Here is a 22,094-nt window from a genome sequence, read left to right as displayed (position 1 = left end):
TATTTATTCTTATAAAGTGAAAAATAATGATACATGAAAATAAACCAGAAGTTTTAAAAATTAAAAAAATTGATATTTTTAAACTTTGATTGGCTTCCCCACCACCAATATTATCTCCAAAATACTTTTATGAGTCAATTGCATAATGAATATTATGTCTAGGAAGACATTAAAAAAAAATCTGGTTAAAAAATATGCAATTAAAAAATAGCTTTTTTTGATTTTTGGGGATTGTGAAATTTTGTGGCAAATTTTTTTTTAAATTGTAAGATAATCATGCATGCATGGTTATTCAGCTTAATATAAAGTGGGGTTATGTTGGCAAAATTTTGAGTAAATTGACCCCAAAATTTTATAACAATTTGCCCCACATACATAAATTTCTATACAAAAGTTCATAAAAATCAGTTTAGCCAGTCAAAATTGATTAAACTTCAAACACACCAATACACGTTCTTACATATGAACATTATTCACTTTTTTGTTTTTTGGTGTCCCTGGGTCATGAAACGTCAAGAAATGCAAAAACCCATGCCCAGTTTTTTGATTGATTACCTTACTTGCCTTCTTGCACCATAGCTCTAAAGCTATGATGCCAGGAAGTAAATATTATTTAAATTATCAGGCGTTAAGTGTAACATTTGTATTAATTTTAGAGACACGATACCACATATTGAATACTACATATTGAATAATGATTGCTAATTCATGACAGAGCTGAAAAACATAAGTTTTTCAGTTACAATATTCTTGACTGGGTTGCAATATGTTGTGTAAATAAATAGATCACATTAAACATTAAACAACAAAACCAAGCATAATCTTACTAGAAAATTGATGATTCAATTAATAATTAAAAAGTAATCAATATGTGTTGACAGTCATTTACCTAATTCATTTCTGAAGAGAATAACATGTGGTTTTTGTTCTCTAGCAGGTCATTAAAAAAGTTATTTTATTGAAAGTGAAGAGTGATGTAATTTTGTTTTAAGAATGGTGTAATTTATCAAAACTTTGACTATTTAGCTAATTGACTTAAGTTAATTAATGCAATGTATTGTTTTGCTGAACTCCTTATATGTAAATTGATACATATATCTCTTTTATCACATGTTCCCACTATTGTTCATAGCAGTTGTCAATAACTGCCGTGAATAGTAGTGGGAAGAAATGGTGTAGGAGGTGGTAATTAGGCATTTATAAAATGCCACATCAAGAAACTCATGAAGGGTGAAAATCTGTAAATTAGATTTAGTTTTGTAATTGCATAATTTTGAATTATTTAATTCAGTTAATGTGATATTAGCCAATGATGCCATAGATTTTTATTTCTTAACATATCTTCCAGTTTTATTTCCATGTCTTACAATTTTAATTGTTGGATCTAGACTAATAAATCTGTAATTTAGTAATTTCATACTAACAGCTATGTAAAGAATTCCTCAGAAGTTGATACAATTACGAAATAAATATTAGATTTTTTCTTTAATTTTATTTTCAGGTATTTAGTAGAAAGGATGGCTACTGATGATATTTCTGCTGAGTATAATCCAGAAGATAATAAAGTCCATTATTCTGCCGCTACTTCTATTTCATCTCCATTTGAAGAAAATACATGCCCTAAAGGATTTGTTTTGGATACACGTTATGAACATTGCATCGGTAAATATTTTTCTTGTATTTTTTTGTGTTTTACATAAACACATAAAGCAAATTTAATATATTACTTTTTCACCTATTATCTTGACTATATTGTCACATTGTCAGAGTTCCCCATGAATTTTATAGAATTGTCATTACCATCCACTTAACATAGTTACATATCCATTTTACCCTCCTGTGAGTCTGGTTGGTGAATCCAGGTTTGTCTCGTAACAACATAGGTAAGCTAAGGTGAACCAAAAGGTTTTAATTTTTTTACAAACCCTGTATATATTCTCAATTCTAGCTGCAGGAAAATCTGTTTTTGTACATATTGTTAACGATCAAAGCAAAACAGTTAATCAGTAATTTACTACCCGACTCTTGGTAAAAACGCCCCAATCTCCTGAGGGATTTTGAGCTGGATAGACATCTACTGTCTAGAAAAAGTTTGACTTGAATTATTTTCTATATAGAATGTGTCTCATGGTGTATTTTAAATGAAGGTGAGCATGCTTTCTCACCATCTATCTCTACTTGTTCAGTTTGATTTTGTGTAAGTATGAGAGACTATGCTATCCATCCTGATAATGGCAGGAGATTGCTATCCTTCATGTGATTTGGTGGAAGAGGGAGCTTGCCAGGTGAAACTGGGCATTCTAATCCCTCCTAAAGTAGAAATATCACATGCTTTTACATATACAATATAAAACATTTATAGTTCAGCTGATCGTAGATTACAAGTGGACCTTTAACTTGTGATTATAATCTTATTTCCAGCATACTTTATTTGCTTATTGCAAAAAAAATTTTTATAGCATAAACATATACTCTTCTAGCAACAAAAAATGGAATTTTCTATGATAAAAATGTTCAGAATATTTATGTTTGATAATGAAATACAAAAAAATACCAATTCATTAAAAAATTTTCCAGGTAGCAAACTGAATTAATTAAAAAAAATATTAATCAAAATTAAAATTCTTATAAAGATTTTTCATAATAAAATGCCATTTCTTCACTTTTCATTCCCAAGATTGCTGTTTACCTAGTTCTTGACTATAACCTTATTTTGAAAAATTATAGAGGATTATCTAGTTGTGCTATGAATATGTCCTTCTGGCTTTTCTATATAAAATTTTATTCTCCTGGGAAATACAGCTATATTAAAGGGGAGAGTAAGGTGATTTGTCAAAAATGGGGTATCGGATTTTTTTGTAAATCTTTATGTTTTAGTGTCCAACTAGTTACTTCATCTAGAACAAAAAACATGAATGCGTGTATGTACGTTATATACGAGCATATATATGTGTTGCAGTGCTTTTGGCCTTATATCTCAGGGTTGACCGAACAGATTTTCTTTAAATTTGGCTCAAATTATTCTATAAATGGAGCATTGATCATATTTTTTTTTCAAAATTTATTAAGGTGGTGGGGGATATTGTAAAAAAACTCAATTTCAGTTTTCTTCAAAGGCATTTTACAGAAAACTTTATTAAGGCAAATTTATTGTAATACAATTTTTAGAAGAAAATTTCTTAAAATTTATTCCTAGTCTCAAAAAATATATATATTTTGTGTTTTGGCTCTAACTCTTTTAATTTTTATTATTAATAATAACATTTTTGTTATTTATAATAAAAATATCATTATATTTCATTGCTTTAAAATCAGTATTTTATGAAATGTAACTTTAAAGTCTAAATATAAATATAAAGTTTCAAAATACTATAAAGTTAGCATTTAAAAATACCTCAAAATTAAAAACTTAATTTCTTTATTTAATCTAAACATAAGTTCAAAATTTCAGATTGTTTGGTCAGAGTGCATTTTTTGAGATATATTATACTATTTCTAGAAGTGAGAGTGGATATTGGTTGTTTTGTATACTTTTTTTTATGTGGAAATATTTCATATGAAGAGGCCTTTTTGCATTTGTTGCTGATTTTTAGCTTATACAATACCTACAGTAAATTAATACTAGTCTAAAAAATACATTTTAACTGTATGTATACAGTTAAAATGTAACTGTGTGCAGATGTTACATTTACTCTACCTTGAAATTAATGTATAAGTTAGTTAAGCTCCCAGTTTTTGTGTTTGTAATTAATATGATTTTCATTTTTTTTTCTTTTTAGATGTAGATGAATGTAATGATCCAAAAGCTAATAAATGTCATAAAACACAGATCTGTGAGAATTTATTTGGTTCATATAAATGTCATTGTCCAACTGGTTTCAAGGCTGCAAATCGGGGAAGAAAATGCATCGGTAATATTGTCTTGAGTTTACAAAGTTGTAATATTTTTATCTTAAATAATTTCTAAATAATTTAGAATTTAATTTCTAAATTTGCAATTTTCTTATGTTAATTTTCATGATCTAAAAAAATCTTTTCTTAATTATTTTACTTTTAGATATAAACGAGTGTGAACAGCGGCGTGATAAGTGTTCTCATTTTTGTCAAAATACAAAAGGAAGTTACAAATGTACATGTCCTGTTGGAATGACTTTAGGATCTGATAAATTGACATGTTATGGTAATTGAAACCTTTTTTTTTTTTTTGTATATAAGATTAGCTTCATAATTATAGTCTACATATTATAACTGAAAACTCTTTGAATGTATAAAATATGTGCATGTGAGTATGTGATATATGCATTTAATTCTTTGATTATACTAGTGAATAGCAGAATTTGCTGTAAAGTATATTAATTATAAAGGATATCAAAAAATTGGTTTAAAGGATTATCATAAAAACTGATTATGCATACCTGCCCAAAGGATGGACCAGCCAAGCCCTCCAGAGAGGTACCAAACAGTTTCTCCATTTTTTTATAAAATGTAATGCTTTTTAAAATTTTAATTATTACAAGACATCTCCTGTAATAGTTACTTTTCAATAATTTTTAAAGTGGTGTATATTCTTTTTATAATGTACTCAATTATAGTTTATTTTTCCAATAAATTTTCATTTTTTATGAAATTATGCATTTGTGTACCAAATGTTTAAAATATACTGTGTTTGGCCCTCAGGAGTTGTTGTATAAAGCTGCTTAGTTACTGCATTATGCTTTATATTGTGCTTTCTTTGCATTTTCAGTTATTGTTTCACATAAGATTTGTTATCCTTTTTATTATAAGTTTTTAATCCTTTTATTATCACTAGTTTCACACTGTAAGCTTTTAATAATCTGAAATTGTTTTTTGTAATTTGTGAAACAACTTGTACTATTGTTTTAAAAAACTATAATTTTTGTGACTAACAAGTGCTATAATAAATAATATACAAGGTTTATTTTTTTTTCAAGGTCTGATCGGTCACAAAATTAAAACCACAGTGAAAATAAAAAATGTTTTATTTGTAACAAGTACTTACATAGTTACGCTATTTCTCTACATAGTCGCCACTCCGATTTAGACATTTATCGTAGCGTGGTACCAACTTTCCAATACCCTCATCATAGAACAGAGCCGCCTGTGTTTTCAGCCATGTTTCTACGCTGGTCTGCAGCTCGATGTCTGTGCCAAAATGTTGTCCTCCTAGCCAGCATTTCATGTGAGCAAAGAGGTGAAAATCAGATGGAGCCAAGTCCAGGCTATATTTCCCAACGAAAACGCTGCAGGAGCTTCTTTGTTACAGCTGCAGTGTGCGGTCGAGCATTGTCATGGAGAAAGACAACGCCTGATGACAAAATGCCTCTCCGCTTATTCTGAATTGCTCTTCGTAGACGTTGAAGAGTCACGCAGTATGAGGCTGCAGTGATGGTCGTGCCACGTTCCATGAATTCCACCAAGAGAACTCCATTCCGGTCCCAGAACACAGTAGCCATACATTTTCTGTTGGAGAAGGTTTGCTTGAACTTCTTTGGTTTACTGGGAGAATGAGAATGCATCCACTATTTGGATTGTTCTTTTGTTTCTTCAGTTTCGAAACGTGTTCAGAACTATACTAAGTGACGTGATTGAAGCCGTACTAGAGACGATACGCAACACATATGCGCAAAGGTTCATCTGATTTTTGCACAGGTTTTTATTTAGCGACCGATCGGACCTTGAAAAAAATAACCCTCGTACAAATTCTGTTTAAAAATTTTTTGTTTTATAAATTTAAATTAAGTAGATAAGCGATTTTACTATTTTTACTATTTTCTTGCTTTTTAATGTAAGCTAACGTATCTATTGCAATATCATTTTGACAGAGACTTTGTTTCATCTGTTTTACATTGTTTTAATTATTACTATATCAAATTACTAAAATTTTAGAGGATAAGTCTACTTGATTCACCATACAAGAAGTATGCTCTAATCAACTCTTGAAGTACATAGTGGAAAATTTAATTTCAGAAAAGGATGACCATATGTAGAATGTGATATTTTCTTTTAAATAAGTTTTAAAGAAAAATAACAAGAACTCACCTGTAAAATCGACAGAGTATTAAAAATTTTGATAATGTGGTTCATGATTTGCTTTGCAAAGTCTTAGAGAAAAGAGGAATCTCCTTCCCATGTTATAAGTCTACACTAGGACAATTATTACTGTTAGAAGTCTATACTAGAACACGAATTACTGTTACAATTATGGGAACTTTGACCGAATGTTTATCTACCAATGAAAATGTTAGGCAGGATTGCCCTACTTCTCCTACTGTTTTTTTTATTGTGTAGATGACATTTTCAGATGATGGAAACAAAGATATGGTTTAGTCTAGGGATATGACTGGCAATGGCAACTCTTCTTATTAATCCTACATGCTCATGAGATGGTCATTATTAATCAGGAAAGTGAAGATGACCTTTAAGGAATTGTTCTTCCCCTTTCAAATAAGTGAAAGAATATATTATCACTGTCTTTAAATAAGACAGAAGTGATGGATTTTAAAGAAAATCATTGTTAAGATCATAGTTTTCTGTTAATGACAGTACTTTGGAGTCAGTAGAATGTTATAGTAGATAAGATGATTTAAAAAAAGAAGAAATAAGAAGTGACAAATGTCTTTCTTCTCAGAATGATAAAATAATTGAACACTGAGTTAGGTAGCATAATCATTTAGGTAGAATGCCAAATATTAGATTACTAGTATAGATTTGATATTTCTATTGGGTATATGAGTCTTGGAAGGCTGAAAATAAGATGGTGTCAGAGCACGTAGCAATAAATGAAGATCCTTGAAGAGAAGAAGGTTACTAAATTAAAAATTATTTATTGCCTGCATTTAATGACCGATTAAACACTATATGTTAAAATTGCATTTATTAGAGCTTAACAAACTTCCATGGATCTCTACCGAAAAAGGTTATTTTTTGATGGAATAAATTAATAAATTTGTACTTTTCGATTCTTTTCTCTTTTAATAAGTTAAAATCATAACGAATAATTTAAAAAATTTTAAAATTCCATGTTTTAATTTTTCTGCATCATTGGCAAATACTGTGATATTGAGTAGAATTATGCTATGAAAGTGCCTAATTTTTATTGATAAACTAGAATAAATGTTATAAACTTTTACATTGTGTTAATTAAAATTCAATTTTGCAAATTGAGAAATTACACTAAGCATTCCTTGAATAATTGCCAAGAATGTTAACAATGTCTTTTATTTCAGAAATTGTGTTTTCTACTCCATTAAAACAGTTAAACAGGTTTCTGGTTTTTTAACTGACAATTAAATTCTGTAGGTTCATTCACTTATTACAAATACATGTTAATTAACCATTACACACAGTATTACTACATATTTACAAGAGGTTATCTCTAAAGTAAAGACTGTTTCATTGTAAAAAGATTTATTCTGAAAACTTTATAAATATTTTTTATTTTTCTTAAACTACATACCTTATACTACTTCTCTACATAATCACAACATGAATTAAGACATTTATCGTAGGGATACACCAGCTTCAATAAATCCTCATCATATTATTCTGCTGCCAGTCCATTTAGCCACTGATTAACAGCACTTTTAAGTTCATCGTCACTCGCAAATTGCATACCACTCAAAATTCTTTCAATTTCCCAAATAAATGGTAGTCAGAAGGAGTTAAGTCCAGAATGTATGGTGGGTGATCGTAAATTTCCCATCGAAAAGTTCTTAATACATCACCTGTCAGACCCGCAACATGTAGACGTGCATTATCGTGCAGCAGGACGACGCCATCGGTCAGGCACCCACGTCACTGATTTTGAATGGCGCGCCGTAACTTACATAGAGTTTCGCAGTAGGCTTCTGCATTTATAGTCTTTACACGTGGCATGAAATCAATCAACAGTATGCCAAACCGATCCCAAAAGACTGTGGCCATCAGTTTGCGTTAACTTTAAGGTGATTGAGGATGAGTGCCGTTTTCTCTCTGCTGTGTAGTATGAAATCCATGTTTCGTCGCTGGTAACAATTGAATTAAGGAACTCATCACCTTTTTCTGTATAGCACATCAAAAATTCCAAAGCAGATCCCATTCGGATATTTTTGTGATGTTTCATTAAGACGTGCAGCACCGAATGTGCACAGACCTTTCTGAAGCCTATATGGTCATGTTCAATGCAACCGATAACAACTTTTAAAATATTGAGAGAAATAAGAGCCTCAGAAATCGTTAAGCGACGATCTTTTCTGATTTTATCATCGACGTGTTTCAACAATTCCTCAGTGATTATCGAGGGCCTCCCCAAATGTTCTTCATCATGCACATTAATTCTGTTATTTCTAAACCTTTCACACTGTTTTTGGATGATTCTTTCATTCATTACATTATCACCGTACAGAGCAACCAACTGCCTATGAATTTCAGACGGCTTAAAGTTTTGATGGTTTAAAAAACATATGACTCCACGTATTTCAAGTCGGCGGAAACACCTATTGATTTTATAACATAATAACTCATACATTATCAAAAATACTACAATGTGACAACTTACAAACAACAATGCAGTGTGTACATTACTAGCGTGGTCATGAATGACACAGGTTCGCCAACAATAAGGAGAGAAATTTCCCAGCTGTCTTTACTTTAGAGATATCCCATATTGCAATACTATAAATTTTGTGATTTAAAAATAATGAAATCTCATGAAATAGAATATAATAAGAAATACTGAAAATGTATTTCATTGTAATATATTGTAATATCTAAAAAATAATTGTCTTTTCACTTGAGTTTCTTTCATTTTGTAAAGACCACATGACAGTATTTAATTAATAGTGCAGACTAGATGAAATAACTTTTTTATAATTGTACCATTAATGGATTTTGACTCTTGATTAATAATTTCATATGCATATATCCACTATCATCTTCTAATAATGCTTATGGTTTTGCTACTCCTTAGCAAAGTGTCTATTATAGATATAGTCTAAATATTTTCCTTGCAGAAAACGTCTACTAGATGTGTCAGCGTCCTTCTAATATGATTTATCTTATTGAAGCTGTCTAGATATAGAAGTATATTCTTCTTAGAAAGAGTGATTTCTGTTATCAGTAATAGAATAAGAAGATTTTATATAAATAAATAAAAAATTATATTGATATTTGGATTTATCTTCTTTTCTTTTACTTTTTTTAACAGATACATCAAATAATAGTGGTGGAGATGAATATACTTACTCTGATTCACTTCCATTAGATGATTGGGGTGCAGGTGGATCTTATAATTTCAAACCAGTTGATTCTAACAGAGTTACTGATTATTATAAAGAATTATTACCTAACAGAAGGAATAACTTTCCTGGTAATAGTAGATATTTAGAGCATGAACAGCCACTTGAAAGTTGGGCTTGTCCACCAGGACAAGTTAAAGAAGGAAACAGATGTGTTTGTAAGTTCTGGTTACAATATATTTAACACTTAATCAAATAATTGTTATCAGATTTACTAATCTTTCTAGATGTTGTCATCCTTGTTAACTGATGGCAAAAATTACTTGACTGTCTGTAAATCAATCATTGTTTCATACTTTATTAAAAGTGCTAATAATGAATGAGATCAATCTTTGTGTAAATAAAATTGTTTTGCTGTAACTAAAATTTGTTTGTCTTCAAAATAATGATTTTTACTTTATATAATTTTCTAGTTCTAATTATATGTTATTATTATGTTTATCTCTTCAGTTGTATAAAGACATGTATAATAAATTATACAATTATATTAAAAAACAGAGTGAAGATTGTCTCTATTGTTAACAATAAAAGTGTTGGAGGAAGTAAATATCTCCTCTCACTACTCTTTGTACTATGTGACAAAGATGTAGTTCTGTATTTTAATTCTATTTTGTAAATATACTACACACCTTAGTGTCAGGTTCAATACATAAACATCACCTGGTGATAAAAACAGTATAAGATAAACATAAGCTGTCTAGCCTAATATATTTCAGAAATCCTTGGATTATAGATATCTGGTCCTCTCTTCTCCCTTGTTTAAAAATTATTCATCTTAGTAGTTTTATAGTTGTGGATATAAAAAATGAGTGTTTTATGGAACAATATATTAGTATTTTTAAAAATCACAACTTACTAAATTTCAGCTAAGCAAAATAGAGATTCTTATAGAAAAAAATCCATTATTAATAGTGTAATTATATAAAAATTGAAATTAAGAACAACAGCTATTAATTATCAATTTCAATGCTGCTATTTTACTTTTGTTGTACACCATGTATTAAATACAAAGAAAAGGCTTATGCTAAACAAAAATAAATTGGAAAACAAGGAATTGCTCAATAATAAACTCTCTACTTAAAATCTAAAACGTAGGTGGCTGTTTCGATTGCAGTCATTTGGTAGATGAGGAAATTGTATATAAATGTAAATAAATCACGTAATATTAATTAACAAATAAATAATACTCGCAAAACCTAATATCCTTAATAGGATAAAAGTAGAAATCTAAGCAAATGTTATCATTTTAGCCACTCCCAATCAAAAGCTTAAAGTTAACTTTAAAACATATATTTTACAAAATATGTTTAAGAAATTTAGGAAATGTAAAAATGACATTTTTAAACTCTTTTATCTAATAAATTAATTTTGGATCTTAACTTTAAGTTTTTGATTGTGGTTGCCTAAAGTATTATCTGTTTTTTTTTCTAAAGTGTTCCTATAATTCTATATGTTTCTGCTAGTAATACTCATGTTATTTTTTTGAAAATAATATATGAAGTGTGATTAAAAGATAATGAAAAATTTTAACTTTTATTAAAAATAATTTACTTAATCTTCTATATTGATGTAGTCCCCCAGAAATGTGATACGGTTATACAGTTATGAAAGCATTTTTTCCAATCTTTAAAACATTTATAAATTTTAAATACCAAGATTGTGTGAAAGATAATAATAAAATATGAATTTATAATATGATTAATAAATAATTTCTAGCCACTTACATTATCATTATTTTATTACCTTTTACTATTAGCACTTTCATATTGTGCATCATTTCATCAAACAATGGTAATACTTTATCCTAATATTTAATATTAGTCAGTCCATTATTTTAAAAAAAAATGGAAATATTTTTCCCTAATAAGTAAAAATCTACAGAAGTAACTAACAACAGTTTAAAAAAGAGAATGGCATGAGATTAGGATTATTTTTAAAATTATATATTAATTGATTTTTCTGCTAGGATTCATTTGATAAAATTTGTAAATAGGTTGCATTTAGCACATGAATTTAAACTAAATATTTATTTAATTCAGATATCTTCCAGTTAATTTATTAATTAAAGAATGTCTTAATTTTCAGCAATGTTGGTGAAAATTCATTGCAATGAAGATATATGTAATGAACATGAAACATGTTTACCGACGTATAGTGGTCATAAGTGCATTCAGACCAGATGTCCTTTAAAATACAGTCGTAATACAAAAACAAAGTAAGATTTTTTTCTTTTTTCATTAAAATAACATTCACTAATTTATAATGAAAAAAATCACACATTTTGATTTTTCTATAACAAGAAAATTACACAAGAAAAAATTGCCTGTGGATGGATTAAATTTAGTTAAATTCCATGTGAATTTTCATAAAAATTAAATATTTTTATGAAAAATATTTTTATTTAGATGGTAAATATCTGACGAAATTTTATAGAAGAGTTCTGAAAGTAACTCAGAATTAATTATTGATAGATTTTGAAATCAGTTATTACTGTTAGTAGTTAAATATTATTGAAAAACCATATGGTGTTTTCATTCATTTATATACTTTGTGTATTTTATTCATTATGCTTTGTGTGGCAAGGTAGGCACTGCTTGGTGAAGATGCAAGATTGTTTTTAATTTTTTGAAATCTTGTAATTGAAAAAAATAATCTATCCATAACAGTAACATTTGATGAAAAAGAATTGCAGAACCCAAAATTTCAGAATGTTTGAAATACACATGATAACCATGTAACTCTAATTATTAATAATTATTTTCATTGGTTAAGAAAACTTATTTAATTTAATCCACCAGTACTAATTAACAAATTTATTTAAAATATATGTAAGTAAAATTTATTTGATTACTCTGTATTTTTTTAAATTTATTTACTTAATCACAAAAGACAATTAACTATGTAATAATTATAATTTAGGATATTATTCTTATGTGTTTGGGTGGTATATAAATTTGTATCAGAAAGGAGTACCAATTTCCATGAAGCAGATATCTACAAATTTGTCCATGCACTGGCTGCAAGATGATTTAAAAACTGGTAGACAGATTTTTTAAATCAAAAACTGAAAATTGTTGAACACATCAAGCAGATGATGCTTAGTAAAGCCATTAAAATTAGGATTTTATGACTTTTGAGGAAAAATATATAATATATAATCACACTATATATATTTGTAATTTTTTTATTGGAAATGAATTCAAGCAGCCTGCATAAAGATTTAATGTCAGAAGCAGTAGAGTTAGATAAATATTGTAATACAATCTGTTACAAGAAAAGAAACTGCTAATGAATTTCATTTTGATAAATTCTTGAAACAAACATATAATGTTTTCCACTTAGTATGCAAAGTAGTATTGAACAAAAATGCCAGATCTTAGCAAGAGTCAAGGGCTTTTTTTATTGTTTCAGTCTACCAAACAAAAAATTTGATTTAGAAATTATCTGTAACTGTTAATAGATTAAACTTTTATTTTGTTACTTGTTAACTAAAAGTACATTTTTTAGTAAGTTTTTGAAGTTATACTTCTTTTGGCACGTTAGGAGAAACTGACCAGAGTGTATTTTCAGCAAGTTACAGATGTTGCGTGCACTGATGTAACACACCATTAAGATTTGCAGAGGTCCAAGTGGATAAATCTGCACACACAGCATGTAGTGTCTAATTTAGTCAGTCGTTCAGTTCCATTAAGTGATTATCACTTGTTGTAAACATAACAGATATTGATTCGTAATAAATATATATTTACATACACAGATTTCTGAAGACGGATATTTTAAACTGTGAATATTGTTCATATTCATAAAACTTAATATATATTGCAGCATATATTTATTTATTTTTTTTTGGTGAAAATTATGTATAAAGATTTGAGATTATGTAAGTATTATTTTTTATGAATAAAATTATATTTTTTAATGACACAGAAAATAGCACACATAGATAAATTCTTGATTTTGCATAAACAATTTTAAATTTACCAAAAACAAAATTTTTGATAAAATACACTATTATAAAATAAAACTATTTGTATCATATTTTTCATATCATAAGCCGCTGATAATCTTCGTGCCTTTTCAATTGTCATCCGAAGAATTAATGGAACTAAACTAATCAAAATATAAACTTTGTTTTTATTCAAAGTTCTATGAACTTTGTTTTATATGATAAGGAATATTTCAGTACTTTTTAAACTGTATAAAATAAATATTATTTTATTTAATTTTATTCAAACTTTTATTCATGGTATTTAATGTCGTTTGACTTGGTTGAAATTTGTTTGAATGTATAAAAAATTATTTTTTTATTCACGCCAAAGAAGCATAACTTCTTGTGCTTACATAAGTACATACAAGCTTTTTTTTTTAATTTCCATTTGTTTTTTGTTTGTTGTACAGTAAATGTATTAAGTTCTGTAATGAAGGATTTTGTGAGAATGGTGCTTCAGAAGCTGAGGAGATTGGATTTGTATCTTTACCTCTAGAAGTTCCATCTGTTCAGCGTTATCAAGATTTACTTGAATTATTAGTTGATGATGAAAATTCTGATGTAGTTTACACCATAACAGAAAATGTTTCTGGTAAGTATTTAAAATTTATTATATTAAATTATCATAGTCTTTAATGCATTAATATATAACATATAATAAATTAAGCTTATTTAATTTTGTCACATTTTATGTAATTATTTATTTATTTTTCTGATAACTACACCCAGTTACAGATAACAATTTGATTATTAATTTTAGTGGTGTTTTAGGCTAAACTCTTAAAAATTTGATGATAATGTAAGAAGTTGTATTTAAATTTATCAATTATAGTTATGTTACAAAAGAAAAGTTTGTTCTGAAATTACATCCTTTTAAATACTTTGTATAGAAAAAATATTGTGCTAGTAATGAGCTTTGTTATAACTTGCTTTAATACAAAGCACATTCTTGTATTGTTGCAAGTTAATATTTTAATTTAATTCACATTAGTCTGGATTGTACCATATATACAGTTCACAAAACTGAAATATATATAAGTTTTTGAATCTTTACTAATAACAATGAAATGTTTATTGATAGTTTATACAAGGAGAATAATTCATAATTCTATTTTAGTTGCCCTATTTATTTCTGTATCTAGGTATGATCAATACAGTTTATTCCCAATGCTTATGTTGTTTAAGTGCACTTTTATGCATTGTAAAAAAAATAATTCAGCCTCTTAAATAACAACAGACTTGATGGAAATCAATAATCAGCTGCTGTGATGACTCATAAAATCAGTTATACGAGTGTTTTTTTTCTGGGTTTACTCAAATATCAGAGATTCATCACCAGAATAGCATTTTTTTAGAAAATCAGTATTAGCTTCAATTCACCCTAGAAGATTGTGGCACACTTCCACCCTGCTGTTTTTCTGTTCAACAGTGAGTTTTTTTGCACAAACTTTTTTCATGTCTAATTCATCTGTCAAAATTTGATGTACTGTGGTATGGTTCAAATTCAATTGCTCTGCAATCATTCTGATAGTTAATTGCCAGTCGTATTGTATCAAGTCTCTGATTTGCTCAACATTGTCATCACTTTTTGATGTTAATGGTCTTCCAGTGTGTGGATTGTCCACAACTTATTTCCAGCCATGTGAAAATGCTTTAAACCACCTAAAAACTTGGGCTCATGACAGAGCGTCATCTCCATAGCCCTTTTCAATTTTGAAAAAGTTTTAGTAGCATTCTAACTGAGCTTAACTCAAAATTTGATTGCACAACGTTGCTCATAATTAGTATCGCTCATTTTTGTAACACACAATAAAAACTCGTTTCACAAAAGGTTTGTTTATGTCTCATATTACTTGCTACATTATATATATAAGATTATTAGTGTATTTATATACAGATTTACAATCTCTGTTATCATATTTCAGATTTACCCTTGAGAATACGTATTGAGAATGGTCATGGAATTTTATATTCATTGAAGTATTTTGATGTTGAAGATATACAAAAGTAAGTTCTGTTAATATAAAATACATTTTTTGAAGTTGAAAACCTTTCTTAAGTTTAAAAATGGCACAAGCCTGCAATGGCTGGGTTGTTTAGTTTTTGATAATTGATTCTTATGTATTTTTTAGTACGAATCCAAAAATAACCTTAATTTTTTCCATTACGTCAGGATTTTTTGCAAATCACAAATTTAAAAAATTGTGAAAATGTGATACAATAAAATGTTAAAATAAAGTAATATAAAATATTCATTTTTTTTGGCATATACTGTACATTTTTATAGCTAAACAGTTGAGTGGTCTGAAAAGGAGGAGGATGTCATTGACCTCCACCTTTAATTTTTAATGAAGATTGTCACAAAATAAGCGTAATTTCTATTATAGTGTGTTTTTAACTACTTTTTATGAGGTACATCATGTCTTTGGAAACCACTTTCCCTCTTCACCCACCCTTAATAACAAAATATGTAAATACTTACAATTTTATTCCATGTATTGCAGTTTCTTTGGACAGCTTATACTCTGCTTTGCACTTTTCCTTCTATGTTATCTATAGGGTTCATCTCGGTGTAATTCAGCAATAGTCTGCCATCATTGTAATAGTCCATTTTCCTTGATACCTCCTTTCCATTTCCTTCATGTCCTGATGAAATCTCTCACCCACCTCTTTGCTAACAGCACCCAGATTTTCAAGAAAATAGTCCACATGTGAATTTAGGAAGTGAACCTTCAGGCTCGTGGAACAGCCTAACTGCAGCTTGTTCTCAATGATTGATTTAAAGTTTAGATCCTTCTTATGGCCCAGAAACTTGGTTATTACATCTTTAAAGGCTCCCCAGGCTTCTTTTTCTGCAACTTCCATTTGTTTCTCAAAATTACCATCTTTGAGAACTTTTCTAATGTCAGGACCAGTAAATATACCCTCTTTTAGTTTGGAAATTTGTCACAGATGTATTTAAAACATTTATCTTCTTTTGGTAAGGCTTTGACAAATTGCTTCAACTTGATATGCAAAAGTGGAAGGAGAGCTTTATTTAGATCTGCGAGAGCGTTTTATAGCACAATTTTAGTTCCAGGTTCTAATGAAGTTCTTTTTGGCCAATCTTTTTTTATCCAATGATTTTCTCCGTCTCTGCAATCCCATTTACACAAAACACAAGGAAACTTTGTTAATCCTCCTTACTGTTCTAGGTACATAGATATTATTTTGAGGTTGCCGCACGTAATCCACTTCTGATTGTCATATTTAATTTTATCAAGAATGAATTCCAAATGATAATTTGGAATTATTAAAAGAGGGGTACGATAGTAAACCTTTTTTAAATGGACAGAGTGTGGGATGGATACGTATTCCTATTTTGAAAGACAACTTTGAGACTTCTTTTGGATGAATCTATGAACAGTCTCCAGTTGGTACTTTCATATGGAGTGTTAAATCAAGTCAAAAGTCCACGTACATCAGTGCAGAAGAATTATTCTCTTTCTCAAAAATATGGAAGAAGATCCTTTTTCTTTATACCTGAACCAGGAAAATAAGGTGCCAGCTGGTTCTTCCATTTAAGCCTCAAACCAAGCAATTCTGAACTTTCTTTGGTCAGACATAAGTCTCGAACCAAATCATTTAGTTCAGACTATGAATAAAGTGCACAGCTATCTCCAGGTTCGCACTTCTTGATGTTATCCTCACTTTTAAATCACATGTGGAACTGTCCATTTCAAGTAAATTTTCTGGTGGAATTGGCACTGGTACATCTGGACCATGAGAAACCAGGCATAAAGCGGATGGCATATTTGGATAGACGATTCTTTTTTTATTCTTCAAATTGAAACCGTGAACGCTGTCGAAGAAAAGTAACAATTACTGGTGTGATTTCGTGGCTCATGCCACCACCATTGGAACTCCAAATCTAAATGCTTGTTCCCTTTGATCACCATCTAAGTCCTTCAACACATGTGTAGAAAAGGTTTCGGGATGCCCAAGTTTTGTCTTGATCTTCTATTTTCACTCTGAAATACGTGAGGGACACTTATCGAACAAAACTTATTTTTTTTTTTTACTTTCCACCATTAACTTACCACAAATATAACAAAATAAATCAGCAGAATTTTTGTAGTCTCTTGAAGGCTTTTTTAAAATGGAAAGTTTGTTTTATGGCCTGAAAATACATTTTCCACTGATAAAAATGTGTTTTATCACAGAGGACATAAAAAAACTCAATTTACACATGCTCTTGATTGAAACGACACTGATAGTTGCATGGTGCACGGATAGCTGCCAATAAATCATGTTACACCTTGTTAACTCTTGTCACAACCTGTCGGCCAAGCTCTCCCAGTCTTGTCATCTTCAGACTACTCAACTATTTAGCTATAAGAATGCATAGTATAAGCCAAAAAAGTGAATATATTATATTAATTACTTTATTACAAAAAAAAGTTTTATGACTATATCACGTTTTTGCAATTCTTCAACATTTTACAAATTTTGAAATTTGCGATTTATGAAAAATCCTGACATGATGTAACAAAATGACGGCTACTGTTGAATTCAGCACTAAAAAATACATTGGAATCATTGGTCAAAAGTTAAAAAAAATTCCACAATCCAAATTTTGCAGGCTTGTGTGGTCTGTAACTATATACTCATATTGCATCAGTTTATATACTTATTTTTTAATCCTGTTTTCATTATAATGAAATAAATATATTTAAAAAACTGTGGTCCAAAACCAAAAATTTTGTAAAATCAGTTTGTTCAGGCAGCACTGCTGTCTGGCACCATGTGATGTTAAATATTAGTTTTTCTTCTTTTCAACATAATTTGTTTGTTTTTTATTAAACATGTGTTCTTATTCATTGTTAGTGTGTAACATGTAACCATACAATACAACCTAGTCGCCAAGCTTGTTGGATTCAATCTTATTATATTATCATAAGATGTGTTAAATTATGGCAGGCACTATGTTAAAACCCACCAGGTTGGTCTAGTGGTGAACGCGTCTTCATAAATTATTTTGAAGTTGAGAGTTCCAACGTTTAAATCTTAGTAAAGGCAGTTACTTTTATACAGATTTGAATACTAGATCATGGATAAGTGTTCTGTGGTGGTTGGGTTTCAATTAACCACACATCTCATAAATGGTCGACCTGAGACTGTACAAGACTACACTTTATTTACATTCAAACATATCCTCTGAATACCTGACTAATTCTCAGAGGTTAAACAGAAAAAAAAGCATGTTGAGACACAGCTCCTGATGATTCACTTGGCACCAGTTGCACTATATAAGCCAGCTCAGCAATAGAATCTGGTAGTGTCTTCTTATCTCAGTCTCAATCTATCATTTGAAGACATATTGTTCAGTCAAAATTTATACACCATACAGTAGGCATGTACATATGTTTATTATATATTTTTCAACAATGTAGTACAAATTAAATTAAATCATGAACATCTTAATATACTATTTTTAATTGAAATCAGTATTTGTTTTATTCACAGTCCACTTAACATAAACGAAACACAGGTGCTTTACAAAAATAGGCTACTGTACAGTCAGGGTTACTCATCATGCCATACTTAAAGATTGAAAAACAAACTTTCAGGTTCACAGCTGCCATTTCATCATTTGTGCTCTTATAATATGATACAGGTTTTGCATGGTTAAGGTTAGGCTACATTTCTTAGTAACACTAATATGACACATTTAAATACAACAGTATGCAAGGTTTTTCCTTTTCAGAACAGGAGGGTGAATGAATGAATGAAATTAAATTGTTTAATGTTTAGTTTACACTTCCATGTAACTAAAACAAAATATGTAAAAAAGATTAATTTGATTTCTGTATTGAGTACAGTTTACCTTTCTTAGCTTCATTCTTTTATTATATGTTAATGTGTTTTGGAATAACTCCATTGTCAAAACCTATTGTACTTTTAAATTTCTGTTATCTTTATATAACAAGACCCTTGCCTTTATTAATGGTTATACTTATCTTTTGATTATCCATTTTCTTTTTCAGTAAATTGAGGTTCTATAAAAGGACATCCGCTTGATTGTTAATCTGTTCACTTATGGTTGTTTTGTTAGAACATGTTCATTCCTCTCCCTTTAATACAATTATTGTGAATTTTATTAATTTTTGCATTTTCATGGGTATGTTCTTTTATTAAATGAATTACATAATTAGAATCTTGTTTCTGAATTTTAAAAGATTTCATCTGTTCATTATAACTTAACTTTAATTCTCTTCCTGTTTGTGCAATGTATGTTGCATTGCATTTACATTTTATTTTGTATATACCATTACAGTCATAAATTTTTTTTTCTTCTACTATATAATTATTAAAAATCTTTTTTAGTGTATTATTTGTATTTATAGATATTTTTATATAATAGTTATTAATAAACACTTTAAAGATGGGCCTACAGCCCACCATGAAAATTTTACATGGTTTATGGTATATTACACATGTTTTTGTTAAATGTTTATGCCAACTGTGACTAAATAATGTTCATGAATTAAGCGTACTAACAACATCAAAAACTTTTAAAACTAACCTTCAAAATCATGAAAATTTTTTGCTGTTTCTTGAGTGTGATTTTTTAACACAGCTCTAATCTTACTGTTTTCCTTTTTTATCCCCAGAACACAAATATAATTTTAGATAAATTGTTTGTATAAAGAAGTATAAATTGCTCGAACGAATGAATTGTTTGAGAAGTATAAATCATTTGCACGAGCAAATGAATTGTTCGTGCACTGCATGCTGCTACCCGGCACACCACATGGTCTGCTCTGCGCCAATAGCAACTACAATAAAAATGTGAGCACACGCATCAAACAAACCAACACACCATCCTTTTTACTTCCTTGTACAAAGTAAAGTTAGTATTATGATCATGAAAAATTTCAGTTGGATATTTCTATTGAAATCTGAAATTTTGACTAGTTTGGCATGATGCCTGCATATATGTATCTTGCTTAACTCAAAAACGATTAGCCACAGGATGTTGAAATGTTGGATTTAGGACTGTTATAACATCTAGTTGTGCACCTCCCCTTTTGATTGCAATTGACTGAACCAAAAGTGTCCAAAATCCTCAAAACCTTGGATTTTGGACTTTTTAACTGCAGTAATAAGCCCTCATTTTCAATATATCATAAGGGTACTTAAGTTTCACTGGTTCTAGACTTATAGCCAAAAAAGATTTTAATAAAATATTTGGATCTTAGAAAGGAATGCAGTAGGAAGTCTGTTCTAAACAGACTTCATCTCTCTTAACCTGTGATAATAATAATTCAATAACAATAAAAAAAATCATAAGTTATTAGTGAAATAAAATTTTATGTACTTTTAAAAATGTGTGTATGTAACAGATCTGGTGAAACATCTGATTATTTAATATAAATCGAAAATTATAATTTAGAATCGTATTATTTTTGGATTTTCTAGTTTAATTTTATTTACATTAAAGTTAACTATAGAGCGATTGAAAAAATATGCCCTATCATTTAAATTGCAGAAAAATTCTTCTCTCTTCGTTCATTACTAAGTTTGTTGAGTTGATCATTTTGTTTACTTTTTTTGTTGCCCATCATTCTTCCCTTGTTTTCAACATTTTCTTCTTCATATTCATCTTCTTGTCATTTTTTTGAGATTTCTTTCACATTATCTTTCTTTTTCCTGTATGATTACTTCTTGTTTATTTTTGAATATTCACCAAATAATCCACAATAATAAAAACAGGATATTTTACACACCATAAGGTCAAAATTAACATTTGTAACCAGTATACAGGAGTTCACTAAACAGATATTAATTATTTATACGACACAGCAGAAATCTGAAACTTTTAACAGCAACAAAGATACAAATAATACTGATAGTAATAAGAGTAATAAAGGGACTTTTATTCTATCCTAATATTTCATGTAAGATTATTGAATTAGTAACTGTATAAATATTTGATTTAATAAAACCTAATATTTCAGCAATTGTATAACTGTCCAATTAAAGAATTGGAGGATTACATCTTGCTTTCAAATGAAATGCAGCAAAAAATGTGTACATGTAATGCAATAGATGTGCAAGGAAGTCATGTGGTGTCCAGATCAGATTTTTTAGAGCGAATGGTTGTTTTCAAAATATTTTTAAAAGAACATTAAGAGTTGTTAGTTAATGTGACTGAATAAAATGTGACATGAAAGCAGTATAATTATAAGGTTGCTAGAAATACAGTAACTATATTTGAATTTCTGAATTTTGTTTGTTATTTTTGATTAAAATTTATATATTTTTTTGCAGGGTTGTAATTGTTGCCACAACCTACAGTGATGATCATACTACTCCTGTATTTATCAGTACATCAGTCATTTTCTTATATGATCCTTCTGCAATTTAGTATTAGAAGTTAATACTTTCTCAAAATTAGTGTTAGAATTTTTTTATTATATGATGAATAATGTTAATTTTTTTAATAAATTATTTAAATTAAAAAAATAAAATGAAATATTCTTGTTCTATAATTATTTCTTTAAAAAGATTGTCTTACTATAGGGTAATTTCATTTTTGTGAGTTACTGAAATATGCAGCGGGCAAATAACACTTTTGTAGATATGTTGAATAATTTAAGTTGGCCAATTCACAATGCATCAGCTAGAAATTTTAAATCATTGCAGAGTTCCCTTGGTAGATCAGTTTATGGATGGCAAATGTGTATGTATTTCCCCAACTACAAAGCAGGTAGACATTTATAATTTGTCAATGACTGCTGAGTTTGCTAAAGTTTACGATATTGAGG

At 29.0% G+C, this 22,094-nt stretch overlaps 1 protein-coding gene across 3 annotated transcripts in view; it reads left to right on the top strand.

The window, feature by feature from the left end:
* LOC142328475 (hemicentin-1-like) overlaps positions 1-21,801 on the top strand; it is a 187,151-nt gene extending 165,350 nt beyond the window's left edge. For all 3 annotated transcript variants that reach the window (XM_075372293.1, XM_075372292.1, XM_075372290.1), the window contains exons 51-58: positions 1,502-1,662; positions 3,780-3,911; positions 4,058-4,180; positions 9,206-9,454; positions 11,382-11,511; positions 13,695-13,876; positions 15,210-15,291; positions 21,598-21,801. In XM_075372293.1, coding sequence (XP_075228408.1) covers positions 1,502-1,662; positions 3,780-3,911; positions 4,058-4,180; positions 9,206-9,454; positions 11,382-11,511; positions 13,695-13,876; positions 15,210-15,291; positions 21,598-21,694 — 1,156 coding nt within the window. In that variant the 3' untranslated portion in view covers positions 21,695-21,801. The remainder of the gene's footprint in view (positions 1-1,501; positions 1,663-3,779; positions 3,912-4,057; positions 4,181-9,205; positions 9,455-11,381; positions 11,512-13,694; positions 13,877-15,209; positions 15,292-21,597) is intronic.
* The last annotated feature ends 293 nt before the right edge of the window (positions 21,802-22,094 follow it).

The sequence above is a fragment of the Lycorma delicatula genome, chromosome 7 (assembly GCF_047948215.1).
Source record: "Lycorma delicatula isolate Av1 chromosome 7, ASM4794821v1, whole genome shotgun sequence".
In the NCBI taxonomy this organism is placed as follows: domain Eukaryota; kingdom Metazoa; phylum Arthropoda; class Insecta; order Hemiptera; family Fulgoridae; genus Lycorma; species Lycorma delicatula.
The sequence above is the reverse complement of the archived record's forward strand: the minus strand, read 5'-3'. Positions and strand labels throughout refer to the sequence as shown.